Source organism: Antrostomus carolinensis, unplaced genomic scaffold (assembly GCF_000700745.2).
Source record: "Antrostomus carolinensis isolate BGI_N321 unplaced genomic scaffold, ASM70074v2 scaffold5307, whole genome shotgun sequence".
In the NCBI taxonomy this organism is placed as follows: Eukaryota; Metazoa; Chordata; class Aves; order Caprimulgiformes; family Caprimulgidae; genus Antrostomus; species Antrostomus carolinensis.
This window is the reverse complement of record NW_010328002.1, coordinates 68674-82695: the sequence shown is the minus strand read 5'-3', so window position 1 is coordinate 82695 and position 14022 is coordinate 68674. Positions and strand designations below refer to the sequence as shown.

Here is a 14022-nt window from a genome sequence, read left to right as displayed (position 1 = left end):
AAGATATGTTAATGCAAATGTATACATTTTCAGCATTGCTGTAGATGTAGTTTATATCTTCCTTTTGCTGTGTAGATGTATATGTGCTTGTGGGCATGTGTGTAATGTATGTATATGGTAAATGTTCATTTCAGTACTGTGCTATTGTAACATGTTGACCTGCACAATCCACAGCTTAAGAGAAAGCAGATGTGTTCTCAGTTGTATTGAAAACATAGTTTATACATTTTTTTTTTTTTTGTATTTTTTATTTATTACAATGCCAGTAAAATTAATTAAAGCTGGTTGGAAAGACAAAAACAATCTGATACCTATTAAGCAGATGATGTTGTTTTATGAACATTAAGGTTGTTTATAGTCCCAGGCAGTGTTGTTAGGGGCTAGTCCAGCAAAAGGCCTTCCCAGAGTGATGGCTGCTCCTCCCCCTGGGGAGATTTCCATTGATCTTAGATCCTCAGTGCTCTTATGCTGTAATGAGGGGAGGGGTTGATTCTGCGTGTGCTTCAGTGTGATGGTGACTTTAAAAACTGCATCTATGGCATGAATAAATTCGGAAGTCTTAAGCTGGTATTTCCTCAGGACATCAAGGTTGCCTCCCTCTGCTTGCAGGGCCTCAGCTGCCCGCGAGCTGTCGTGCACACGAGCTTGGTTTGCTCTCTGCACTCGTGATCTTGCTGAGATGCTGCCTTGGCACCAAGGCTGCACCATGCTGGTGGCAGTGCTGCAAGCACCACATAAACCCTACTTTGTGTAGATGTGGGGATGGGTTAAAGAAGAGCAGTGGACAAGGGGACTTACCTGAACCAGGCTAAACTCTCGCTCTCTTTGTTTTTTCTCTTACCTGCAGCTCAAGCCAGGTCAAAACAGTTGCCGAGACAGCGACAGTGAAAGCGCCAGTGGGGAATCGAAAGGTTTCCATCGAAGTAGCTCTCGGGAAAGACTCAGTGATGTAAGTAAAACTCCTTCAACCAAATACTGCTCTGATTAACCCCTGCTGTAGGTTTCTGAGGGGCATAAGTCATAACAAGGTTTAGTTTCTGGGATGGTTTGTTGCTAAAATCCTCTTTTCCCTTTGGGGGGGTTGGCAGAGGAAAAGGTAACTTAGATCTTCTGCCTCAGTTCTGTAAACTTAAAGTTTGGTACAGTGGCATTAATAGCACAATGAATGAGTATGAAAACTCTCATTGATTTTGAAATAGTTGGATGCTGTTTAATGAAGTTAAAATGCCCTGCATAGTTGAGATGGCCTCTTTTTACCCCAAGTAGGGAAGGAAAAGAATGCATTTCTTTGGGCTCAATACTGTCTTTATGAAAAGCATTAGAGTGTCTAGAGAGGCTCAGATAATTTATATATAATAAGTTGATATAACATGGCCAACAATAGCATAAGCTCTGCTGTTACTGCTCTGCTTAAACTGCTGTGGAAGGTCCTAAGATGGCAGCTCTACGGAGAATGTTTTTCTCCATTGAAGAATGCTGGCCATTCACTGAATGTCATGCATGAGTTATTCTGACATAGGAATGACTACAGAAATCTTTCTGTTGCTGCAATTAGATTATTATTTATAATGTGTACCGTCACAATCCTTGAGTGTTTTATTCATGGCTCTGGGTCCTCTGTGCTACGTGCTTTACAACACTGAGTATAAAGACAGCTCTGTCCCAAAAGAGTATCTAAATTGGGGATTTTGTAGGTCAGATCCTTTGCTGGTAAAAGCATGGATAGCTACATCAGTGAGACCAATTTGTATCAGCCAGCAAGCTGGCCCTACTTTTAACTAACCCACATTTTGGAAATGGGGATTTTATTGATAGTGTGTCTATGTAGATTTGGATGACAGATACCAGATGGTGCCTTCTATAGGCCAATCCAATAAAACTGAATTGGGCAGACATTAAGAGAAATACCTTTGTAAAGGATACATTTTGCTGTGCAAATTTAAGCCTGAAGGCATGTGGCTAGCAATTTTTGCTGAATTGTGTGTATCACTGGAACAGCCGCCACCTGGTTTGTTTTTTCTGTGAAGGTGTGGAATCCATAGCACTCTCTTTCCTCATCCCTTTGTCACATTATTTTAGGTCCGTTCCTCCCCCAGAGCCAATCTTTATGTGTACATTCAGTTAGACACATCAGATCCTGCCCTTCATAGCCATCAGGTGAGGTCAGTCTCAGAGCTGTAAGGTATCTTTGGGAGACGAGAGTGAAACCAGAGGAGATAGTAAGTGGATGCTCTGTACAGGTAGCAGTGGATGGCAGCTGACCCTCAGCCTGTCACCGTTGCCATCCCAGCTTGCCCTGAGCCCTGTGGCAGCTGAGGAGTCACTGCAATGAACTTCACAGTTACACAGCACCTTCCAGCAAAAAATTTCACAGCTCTTTACAAACATGGTTTTAATTTAGCCTTGTCAGTCCCTTGCACCGTACTGAGTAGAGAGTTCTGAGGTTTATTTGAGCTTCCCAGCAGCTCACAGCGTTGCGGTGCCAGACCTGGCAATGAGAGCAGAGTCCTGGTTCTCCTTCCACCAAATACTCTGGTGTTTTCACAGTACTTTCCCCTTGTCCTGGCACTAAGGTGAATGAAAAGGAAGTGGAGAGCAAATACAAGTTCCCTAGTGCACCTGAGAGAGGACGTGGGGATTCACAGGTTGCTCAAAAGAGACGTTATATAAATATATGTGAAAAATGTATATTTAAAGATCATAATACATAATTTATGGTTTGCTCAATAAGTAAGTTCCTTTATGCTTTGATAATTCATTGCAATACAAACATGTGTCTCTGTGGTCTGGTGTTGCCAGTTCAGCTGAGATTTGAAAAACATGCATGAGAGAACTCTCATCTTGCCTGAGAGTGTGGTGGCCTTTCCCAGACTCTTAAAGTTAAGAAAAGTAAATACTGTTCTCCATTTCTCTCTCTCCCAGAGACAAACACTCCATGTTTTTAAATGACAGGGCCATACAAAGTGGGAGTGATGCTTCCACTTCGAGCTGTGGGTGAGCCCACTTTGAACTGTCCTTTTATGCACAAAGTTGCATTAAGAGTTTAATAAGGTTATTTTAAATAGTATCCTTTGAAGGAGTGAGTTATCTAATGATACCTGCCAATTACTGTCCAAAAAAAAAAAGCTACAGACAAAAGAGTAAGTTTTCTCTGAAGATCCTTTTCTGATTTTAACAGTATTTTCCCAGAAGAAATATGCAAAAAAAAGTTGTGTACTCAACAGAAGATAGAACAAAAATATATCACAGGCAGATTAACCCTGAGGTCAGAAAGCAAATTTTGGACATGAAATATAATGAATCTCCACTGATGTAGCCCAACAGCATTGTAAGATTGAGCATGGCTACTGCCTGGAAATATGTGTAATGAATGAAGTGCATATACTCTAGGTGGATGATCAATTTTCAAATCCCTAGTTATAAGTAAGCTGTTGAAACAGAAATGTTAGCTTCATGAGCTGTAATGTGGAGCTTAAGTGATAGCTTAGTGACAGATACAGAACGAGGGAGATAGTATAATGAATATCCAGTTGCAAACTGATGTGTCAGTGGCTTCATTCCCTCTCCTGTCAGATATCTTTCAACTCTGCATATTGTAAATGTACCTGCAGTCCTTGGATAACGCAGATAGATACAAAGTGTGTTTACAAGGGATGACTCCTTTCCAGGCTAATGACATCCAAGCAGGTAATTTGCAGCATTTGTGAAAGAGGTGGTCAAAAATGAAAAGAAGATAATTCAATGAAAAGACCATGTTAAACACGAGACTTTTCTCATAATGAGGCTTGAAATAGCATCAGACAGTAGGAAGAGGAATATCCTGTGTTCTTGTCAGATGCAATGCAGTGAGACTGATTTCCATCAGCTCCTTTCTTTGTCCTCGTCTCGCACACGTGTACACACATGCACACACCCCTCTGTGAGAGAAGATAATTAGCAGAGAACTTGACCTCTGCTAGATTAGGGGTAATGATTGCTCAAATGCTCCATTGCAAGCGTTTGACAGTGCCCTAATACATCTCCCTGTTTGAATTTCATAAACCCATTTCTCTCTGCCTTTCTCCCCTATATAGTGTTTTTTGGAATGACAATTTGTTTTTTCCTTTATGGGCAGAAGTAGCTCCAGGGGCCTAAGAGAGAAATTGGAAAGCTGCTCCTCCTTTATATATAGGGTGCTGTAGTCAGTCTGATCTCATCAAAATCTTGCCAGTAGTGGGATTCATTTTGTTGAGATTTTGCTTGGAGACAAGATGGCAGCACTTTTGCTTTTCCTCAGTTTGGAGCTCAGTCATCTTGTTTTCCTTATAGTTATGAATTTGTTTTTAATTGAGTCTTCCCACATTGGAATACATGGGGTACTTTTTAGCCATGTTTTATGAAGGAACCAGGAGATTACTCGAGGAAAATGTGAGAATTACAGCTGACCTGGATGGTAAACGCACAGAGTATTCAGGGGTTCAGCCACCTCTTGTCCAGTCAAAAACAAATAAAAAAACCTGATTTCTTTGCACATTCCTAAATTTCTGATCTACCACAGGGCTGAAGCTCACACTCAGCTGTAAAGTCATTGCTAGTCCTGTTAAAAATCTGATGTCTGTGAAACAGACCTTGCTCATCGTTCTGGTACTGACGATGCAGTGGCAGCGCAAACCTGCGCTGTTGGGAGCCTGGCCTCTGCTTGCTATTGCTGAATAAGGAATCACAGGCTGGGAGAAATAGTTGGCACCTTTCTGTCTAGAATATTGTTCCAGTTCTTGAATAGGGAGTGGGACAAGAATCTTTCCATTTCTTCCCTACGTTGAAGGTCTCATCCTGGGCTCTTATCAAAGCTTTTTTTTCTTCTCTTTTCCCGGTGCTTTGTGTGCTCCTCCTGCTCTGTGTGCTTGGCACTTGAGAATAGATTACAGTGAGGTATCAGTGAGCAGTAAGTACTGGAGTGCCCTGTCCACCACGTCTGTTGCTGTCTGCTTTGGGAAGAAATATGTCCACACCCCCAGCAGTGTAATCCTGTGGACAGCTCACACTTTTGGCCTCAAATATGGGATATTTAAAACTCTCCATCTCCCATTCCTCCCACCTGAGTATGGAGCCCAAAGAAAGACAAACTGAGGAATGGTCTTTGGGTTATGTGCTCTGAAATCCTTAGTACTTTTCCTTCTCCAGAATACCCCTGGTAGCTTTGGCTGTATCCGAAGTGGACTAACACCAGCAAAGCTCTGTGTGTGTTTGTGTGTGTGTGTGTGTGTTTGTGCCAGAAACTGTTCAGTTGCAGTGGTTGCTTCTTTCTCTCTGTGTGTGTGTGTGTGTATGTGAAGGTGTGTGTGTTTGTCTGTCTAAGGTTGGGTGCTTAAATGCTTTGTTGCATTATGTTAATTCCTCGGCAGTGCAATCAAATTCATGTCGTAATTAAAGCTGTCAGTTGGAAGGCAAGCCAATCGCCAAGAAAACACAGCATAACAAATGAAGTGAAATGATTCTGCGTGTAGCTATACAATGCTTCGCCAGGCATGAAATTAAATAAGTAATTTGATGTTGACATCAGAAATTGAAATGATACCCACTGTTCCTTCATTCAGTCAGACCTGCATAAACAATAGCCAGAACAAATACGTACAACACAGTCTTTCTCCCCACCCAGCTCCCCAAGTAATGCACAATATATATGCAAAATGGGTATAACTGTGCCTTCCAAGACCTCAAGGATGTAATTTTCTTTGGTACACAATAAACTAATGCTTACATGAGGGTTAATACATTTTTGCTCTTGGGCCAAAAGTTCTTCTCTTTTAAGAATGGGAGGAAAAAAAAAATAGGGGAGGGGGAAAAGCAGAAGGCAAATAACAAAACCAAAACCCTCTTAATTTTAAGCAAGTGACTTGGCATTTTGCTGATGGGAACCTGATGCAGGCTTCTGCTGGTGGTTGTGTGAATATCAAATAGTATATCTAATGTTGAATTTTGCAAAAGGTTTCGGAAAGTGAAACCATTACCTCTATTATAGGCACACTTTATATAAAGAGATGTAGAACCACCCAGTGCAGGATCACGACTCAGCATGGGCTTGTAAAGATGCTGCTTACACAGTATCACATTCATCAGTTGGTACCAAGGCTGGGCACTGGGTAGTAGGATCCTTTCGCTATTGGGAGTTAACAAAAAAAGGTGAGAAGCTGTCTTCTTGCATAGCCCTTGCTTCAGCCTGTGTGCTCTGTCAACACACAGTTCACAAAACAGCTGACTTAGTCATTCATGCATGTGCAATGCAGTCTTTCTTAAAAAGAGTTTGCAAACTGTCCTGTCCATATGCAGCATGCAATGTGTGAAGGGCTGTATTTCCATCCAGCAAACTCAAATTCTCTGAAAATGCACAGTTGTTTCTTTTCAGTGAAAGTCATTTGACTGCTGTGTTTCGACTGTCCTCCCATAGCCATTGCAGCATTGCTTTTGAATGAATGGAAATACTCAGTGGGAAATATTTTGTTTGCTTATTCTTTTTTTTTTCTCCCTTTTTATTGTTTTGTTTTGATACTTTATCCTTCCAAAACTTGGAATAAAAAAAACAGACAAAAATTGCACACAGATGCAGAAAGCAAACTTTGGAGCTTTCAGCCTGTTAAAGTAAGTTTTAAAAAAATTGTGAGTGAAAGAGTGGGACTCGATTAGCATCTGTCCATAGCTTAAACAAAAGCGGTTATAAGGATTGCACGTGTTGTACTTTGTGGGTAGATCTCTAGCTTAAATTAAAAGAATTGAAATGGCATGAAGCAGAAAGCAGAATGGTTAAAGTGAAAGCAGTATGTATTATGTGCTTTACCAGGAAGGTAATGCATTAAATTGGACTAGATGATCTCCAGAGGTCCATTCCAGCCCCTGCCATTCTGTGAAATGCTAAACCAGAGTGTGCTGAAATCTGCTCTCTACCAGGTGTTGCAGAACTGTGCTCTATGGGCTGCAGTGGCTCCCAAAACCATGATCTATGGCCCATGGAGGAGAGGTTCTAGCTGGAAACAGTAGCCATGATTGGGGCTGTGGTGGTCACCAGGTTATTCCCAGCTGTGTGGTCACTGGGATGTAGAGGAAAGCGGAGCAGTTGGGCTGAGCCTGGGGGCCTTGTAGCCATGTGTTCCCAAATCTTAGTCCTCTGCACCACAGTGTGATGCTGCTGCAGAGGAGCTTTCAGGGACATGGTCACTGGGACCGGGTGGGTTTTGCTGTGGATGATGGTGGCAGAGGGAGTTTGAGGCCCTGGAGCAGCAAGAGTGGGGCCAGAAGGATTTAGGAATTTCTGTAGAGCTCCCCTTGCTCACTGATAACCAGATCTGCAGATCCCGAGTCCTTCAGTAGCTGCAGCCTACCAGATAGAGTATTAAGGGGCAGGAACCATGTGCCTTCCAAATTAATGTAGCACTTTTGTTTGTTCATATAAGATGTCCCAGTGGAGTTTGCTGATTTTATGATATTGGTATCCTTATGACTACTGAAGTGATTTCCTCTTGCTAAGTCTTTAACTGCTAATGGCTTAAACCAGAAGGCCTTTCCCTATATGTACATAACTCCTCTAAACTTCTAATTTTAGTAGTGCTTTAGTGAACACACAGTAATATTCTGATTATTTGCAATGAATTTTGTTGTTAATTTTAAATTTCTTGGCCCAATCTATTTCTGCTGTGCTGGGTTCTGTAAAAAGATACCATAAGCCCCCTGTGGGGTTTTATTATCTTTAATGTCAGTGCTGCACTCCAGGATCAGAAATGGAGAGAATTTGCTGTTGGGGTTCCCTGCTCTAGTGTCTCAGAACAGGGATGACAGTGAAGGGAATTCTGTGTGTTTCCAGTGGTTTGCTAAGGCTGGTCAGGGCCCCGTTGCAGTTCCTGGTAATCACTGAGCTGTGTCATTACCGAAAGTGAGGTTGTGCCAAGGGATAGAAACAGGAATTGAGCTCTAGGAGTTAACGACTGGTCATCTGAACTACCTGCTGCTCACTGGAGAATTATCCTCTGCGCTTTGCTTGCTTTGTCCGTTGACTAGAAGCATTTCAGGTGACAGGGCTGTAGCGTTGGGAACTGTTCACCCTGTAATGTAACAGCCAGTGACCTGGATTAAGACTGAGATGTTTAGGTCTCTCACCGTGTCTCTAAGAGAACCTGCTGTGTAATCCCTATTGCTGAGATGAAAAACTAATGAAACAAAACCCTTTATCTCCTTAATTCCTGTGAATGTAGAGGTTGTGATCATGTCCCGCTTAAACTGAATTTCCTGATGCATTTCTTTAAGCATTTAAACCCTTTGATTGTTTTCCATGGTAGTTATACTAGTTTTAATTATTTTTTATGGGTTTGAGTCTTGAAAACTGTTTCATACTGTAGATATTTGTTGTTTGTTTTTTTCTTTTCTTTTTAAATCCTTGGTTTCTCAAACAATGTGGACATCCAAACAGGAGATTGTAGTGACTGCATTCTCCAGGAAATGGTACACTGACTGAAGAAGCTTCTCTGTGCCCACGCGGTCTTTACATTTCAGACTACTAATTATGTTTACAAAATGTCTCATTTTAGAAAAGCACTATGTGTGTACTAACCAGGGCCTGTCGGGAATAAATTGGCAAACAGGTCATACGCTGAAAAAGTCATCCAAACCCACCGGGCTTTTTGTTTTGAAGTCAGTCTATGTTTTTTTTCTTTTACCCCTCCTGCCTGCCCCTTTGTGGCCACAAAGCTGAGTAGCTGGAGTCCAGGGCATTGAATGTCAGCATGTCAGGGAGGCTGGTTGATGAGTGTCTGTTTAGTCTCAGTGCAGGGCGAAATGCCATCATTAATTCATTACCCAGCTGCCTGTCAAATAAATTGGCAATTACATTCACCGCAGAAGCTTGGAATTCAGTAAATAGCACGTTACCATCTCAGAGTCGTTGAGAGATGTAAAGGGAAAAATTAAGCAACACCGTGTTTGTTTCAGTAGCAGATGACAAGGGGCAGCACATTGGTGCTGTGATGTAGTGATGAAAAGCTTGGAAAGGACTGGTAATGAGCTGTGTGGATTGGAACGTGTTAAAAACCATCACTGACTTTCCACTTTGTCTTTGTGTTTTATTGCAGAGCTCAGCTCCTTCCAGCTTGGGAACAGGCTACTTTGTAAGTGTATCTCAACTTTAACACATGTGCTTCTGAACGGCATAGCATTACTCCTGAAACAAAAGTGCCTTATTATATGGAAACAAGCATAAATAACCAATCTCTGTCTGCCCGATAGGTTAACTCCTTTTTCTATTTCTTCCTCCATGAATGCATTATAAGTAATATTTCAGACACGGTAGTCAATGTTTTTCCTGAACTAATCAGGTGTCATATTAATTACTACATAAATTCCAACAGTATTTAATTTACACAATTATAGCAAATAAAATGAACCATGGTCTTACCAATTCTCTAATCTGAGATGGTAGGATCTTGATTTCCCCTTGTACCAATTCTCATTGATTCATAGATTTTTAAAGAGCCCATTACAGCAGTCTGATCTCATCCACTGTGTACCACAGTCCAGAGAACATGACACAGTGATTTCTGCCTGTTGGTTAAAAGCCCCGTGTCTCACAGATGATCTTGGCAACACAGCTGTAGTTGCATTTACGCTAGATTTACATTTTATGTCATGAGAAGAGGATCAGGCCCCAGCTGGTTTCATAATGGATCAGTCTTTTTATTTTTTGTTATTTCTTTGCACACTCCTTTATTGATTCAACTTACCTTACTCATATCTGTCTGTCTATGTATTTCCACGCTCATCAATATACCTTTACCTTGCACAGGTAAGTTTGGGAGTAAAAAATGTTTTCCACTCAATCCAATACACTGTTTATTTCCTCAAAGACTTGCACTTACCTGTTTCACTTGTAACTTACACTATATTCTGCAAGCATGTCTCTTCTGCCTTTATAATACCTGTAGGAGAAATAAAGCATTATATATGTCCAAAATCAGGTGGGTAAAATGCCGTGAGACATTTTCTACAGCATTGCTTTATATAGTTAATAATGTAATCAAAGCCTGCTTCTATCTTTTCATCAAACTCTGGAGAAAAGAAAACTATATAGTATTCTATTACTTGAGGGAAAAACTTTGTTGATCTCTTGTCAGATTCCCAGAGAGTAATTTTATTCCATTAGTACATGGAGAAGTTTAGTCTTTTTTCATAGAGGTCTGAGATCCTATAAGAGAGTTACAGGATTAAACTGTGTACGTGTGACCTCACATGTAAAGTGTAAAATGCAAGCATGAAAATTGCTTAATACCTGGAGAAATGCCGTGTCCTGCTGGATTTACACTGGACTTCTGCACAACCTGAATGTTCGTACTTCTGCCAGTGGTAAGGTCTGAAAAGAGTATTATCAATTCAAAAAGTTTTGTGGTAATTTTTCTAATTATAGCAAAGCACAAATCAGTGTAAGATAAGTTGTGGAACAGGAAAAAAATGGTTGCCTTTTTTCAGCATTTCTCTGTTTTGTGTCATGTGTGTTTTTAAGAGAGGGGATGAAGGAAAAAATAATATCAAATGGCTCAGTGTTTATTTGCATTAAGACTAAACCCTGAATGTCTTTACATAGTTCAGAGCGAATTGCTTTCTTCTCTCTGGGCACTTAAAATTCAGATCACGTGAATGTATACAGATACACTCTGGAATGGGACAAAGGTAATATAGGACAGAAGGCTTCAACGTACATAAATAAGCCTTGTTCTCCTTATAGCGGGAGCTGAATATTCATGGTTTAAGAACAATGTTCGGCTTCATCTTCAGGAAGCAGAGGTAACAGAAGAAAAGCCATCTGCTGTTCCCTTGCGCCATACTGTCTGTGGGTTGGTCCAGTAAAGTGAAATCTGGAAGGTGTCAACATCCCCTATGCTCCAGCAAAAAAGCTTGAAAGTTTCCAGTTCTCCCGAGTTAGGGATTTAGTAACAAGAAGCAGCTTGACATCTTCTGGTGCCAATGTATTGGCACTTCAAATCCTACTAATTTGGACCTGTGTAGGTGGGGGAGACATCCCTTGTTAGGTTCCATTAATATGATATATTTAACTGCACTGCTTCTTATGTATAGTCATAGTAATGAGATGCCTTTAACTTTCTTTCTTCACTAATAGCCGAGTGGATAGAAAACATCCTTCAGTTTCTATCTTAAAGTCATTTTTACACTTACACAGTCTTGGATGAAACATGGAGGGTTTTTTTTTTCTCCCTTTTCACTTTGGAAAATTGTTTTTAGGATTATCTTGCTTATTGTTTTAAAAAAGTCCGTACCCTTATTAACTTACACGGGGCAAATAAAAGCCAGATGTGTTTTGTGGTACCAGACAATGAGAAAAATGCTCCAGAATGATCCAATTAGCATGTGTTTCGGATAAATGTAATTATTGTATTATCAAAGTGCAAAAGAATATGCACTTGAATGGACTTCTTTTTTCCAAAGCTTTTAACTAGAAAAGACTGTTAATTTTTGTGTTAACCCAGAACATCAAAACAGAGGTCATTGGTCTCAAATAAAACAATGATAGTTTTTAGTTTAAAAGATAATAACAAAGCTTTTGCCTGTGCAAATTATTGATCACTATGTGTTGTACTTTGAACTGTGAAATATTACACAGTTGGTGCACTAAAGGAAACGCAGACGGCCAGGTAAGTTAAAATGGACTAACGGTAGGTTCACTGTCCGAGCACATCTACTATAGAAAGTAGAAACACAGATGGAAGCAGGTTTTATTCAGAAATGAATGAACACTGAGGAATGGATTAATTAGCTTCTATTTGCTGTTTAAATTTAAGTACTAATGGAATCTGTGTGTTTGGGCCATGTTACCTAGCATGTACTTAACGGAGAGAACACTTGCCAGACTTGGAATCTACCTTAAGAACTGTGCTTATGGCAGGCACTTGGGTCTGATGGGTGGAAGATCTTGTGTCTGCAATGGCTGTGGGTGCTGTGCAAAGCAAAAGTTGCTTTTTGATCCTTTGATTCTATAGAGAGCCTCCTGAGGTCACTGAGTGTTTAAGGAAATGTTTATAACCTGACACTTCCCAGTAATACAAAATCATTTTTCTAGTGTCTGTTCCATCCTAGTCATTCATTATGCACCTCCGGCAGTAGTGGTGAAGGCTGAAATCTTACCTAGTTTTATGCTGTAACTAGACACATTTCTGGATGGCAGAGCTGGAGACTAGATTCTTATGTTCTTGTTGCCTCTGTTGGTGCTTCTTGAAAAGCTGTAGGGAACGGAAAGGCACACGCTCTGGGGAGGACGTTCATACCTCCTGCTTTGACAACTCACCTTCGTTGTGAAGTCAATGGAGAGGGAATCAAATGGGAACCTCCCTCAGGTGATTCGGCCTAACTCATACCTAACCGGGATGATCAGAACTGCCATTGATTAAACAGATTTTTTAATTAGGTGCCTTCAGCAAATCAGGATATGTGCGATTAACCACTGGATGAAGGTCCATGATGCAACGTTGTTGGGGAGCTCTGAGTACCTCTGTAAGTGTTTTTCAGTTAGGAACAACTTACCCTCTTCCACAAGTGCTACTTCAGTACGATGTTCAGTAGATTTTGTTGAAAAGCCATTTTCATTGTTTCTGGAATCTGTTTCACTTCTGTCTTGATGCTTCTAGTCAGAGTGGACACTTTCCTATCCTTTTTACATCTCATTAAATCAATATTCAGAAGATAAAAGCCAGAGGTAAAAACCATTCTAATTCTCCTGTAAACCTTTTGTACTGACTTTGTTTTCTGTGGGGTCAGTCCACCATGATTGGTGCATGTGAAAAAAGATTTGGATGTGTTGTTAACACTGGTGTGCCCTAAGAAATAACTAAATACTTCCTGGAATATCTCCCAGTTGTCTTTGATATTTTTTGCATTGCAAATTGTCATTGTCTCACATCAAAGATAGATTACAAGGTAAATCAAGAAGTCAGATCAGATGATTGGAAAGTAGTTAGAATTTTAGGAAAAAAAATCAAACCTTTTTAGCTTTAAAAGTTATTTGAGTTCTCTGGATTTTTAACATTGTCCAGCTGTCTATGCATGGTTTTAGGAGGTTGAGAGAGATGTTTTAGAACAGGATTGCAGTTCAAACAATAGTAAAAGCTATTTCTCTTACCTGACAACAAACAATGATTTTTGCTAGTTTTCTTTTTGTATCTTGCACCTGGACAAATTCATGTTAAAGGATACATACAGGTGGTTCATTAGTTTGCAACACAAAACAGAACAGAAATCAAACCCTAAATAGTGGAGCATTTTATTTTTAAAGACAAACCCAGTTCCCAAGATTGTCAGGTTCTTTGGCATTTGTACAATTTTTCTGTTTATGGCAACTTGTTTCCATTTCTTGCTTTGGTTTGCTTCTCAAGTCTTTGTGGCAGTTTCTGAGGGTTTTCTGTTGGTTTTTGTTAATGCTTATTTTTTGTTAGCATGTTTTTTTCCCCAAAAAGCACAGAGTTTGTGGATTTTTCAGAGCTGGATAGAATTTGGTAATAAGCAGGTGACAGAAACAATATTGAGGATTTGGAAGGGAAAAGGAAACTCCTGTGATGCCTCTTTTCCAAACAATGCTCTTGCTCTACCTTAAAAATAGGAAGAAGAACGAAAAATGTGATTTGCACATGGGCTGGTGACTCAGACAAACATAAATCGTGAGCATGTTCCCAAAGGCCCGAGCTAATCAGTTGTGCTATCCAATTTGGCCCTGAGTGGGTTCAGTTCAGCAGATGTTTGCGTAGTTACAGCGTGCCACTGGGACACTGTGTTGTGCAATGTTGCATTACATTACTCAGAGCTCTAAAAACTCATCCCAAGGAGAATTAAGTGGAGCACCAGCGGTATTAGTGTAGAGATGATGGAAAACCAGTATTTGGCCTAGATAAGGCCAGCTATTTCCCTATGAAATAGGACTGATTTTCACCCGAGACGTTGCCTTACAGAAGAAATGTGGGATTAGTTATACCAGCAGATTCTCTGGGCTCATAGTCTCAG

At 40.4% G+C, this 14022-nt stretch overlaps 1 protein-coding gene across 1 annotated transcript in view; it reads left to right on the top strand.

Annotated features, from left to right (window-relative positions):
* The window catches only part of LOC104528157 (autism susceptibility gene 2 protein-like), a gene marked incomplete at both ends in the record, with an annotated part of 150622 nt that extends 141491 nt beyond the window's left edge, over nucleotides 1-9131 (top strand). Inside the window, 2 exons of the mRNA XM_029085982.1 lie at nucleotides 848-949; nucleotides 9096-9131. Of these exons, the coding sequence (XP_028941815.1) occupies nucleotides 848-949; nucleotides 9096-9131 (138 nt within the window). The remainder of the gene's footprint in view (nucleotides 1-847; nucleotides 950-9095) is intronic.
* Between the last annotated feature and the right edge of the window lie 4891 nt (nucleotides 9132-14022).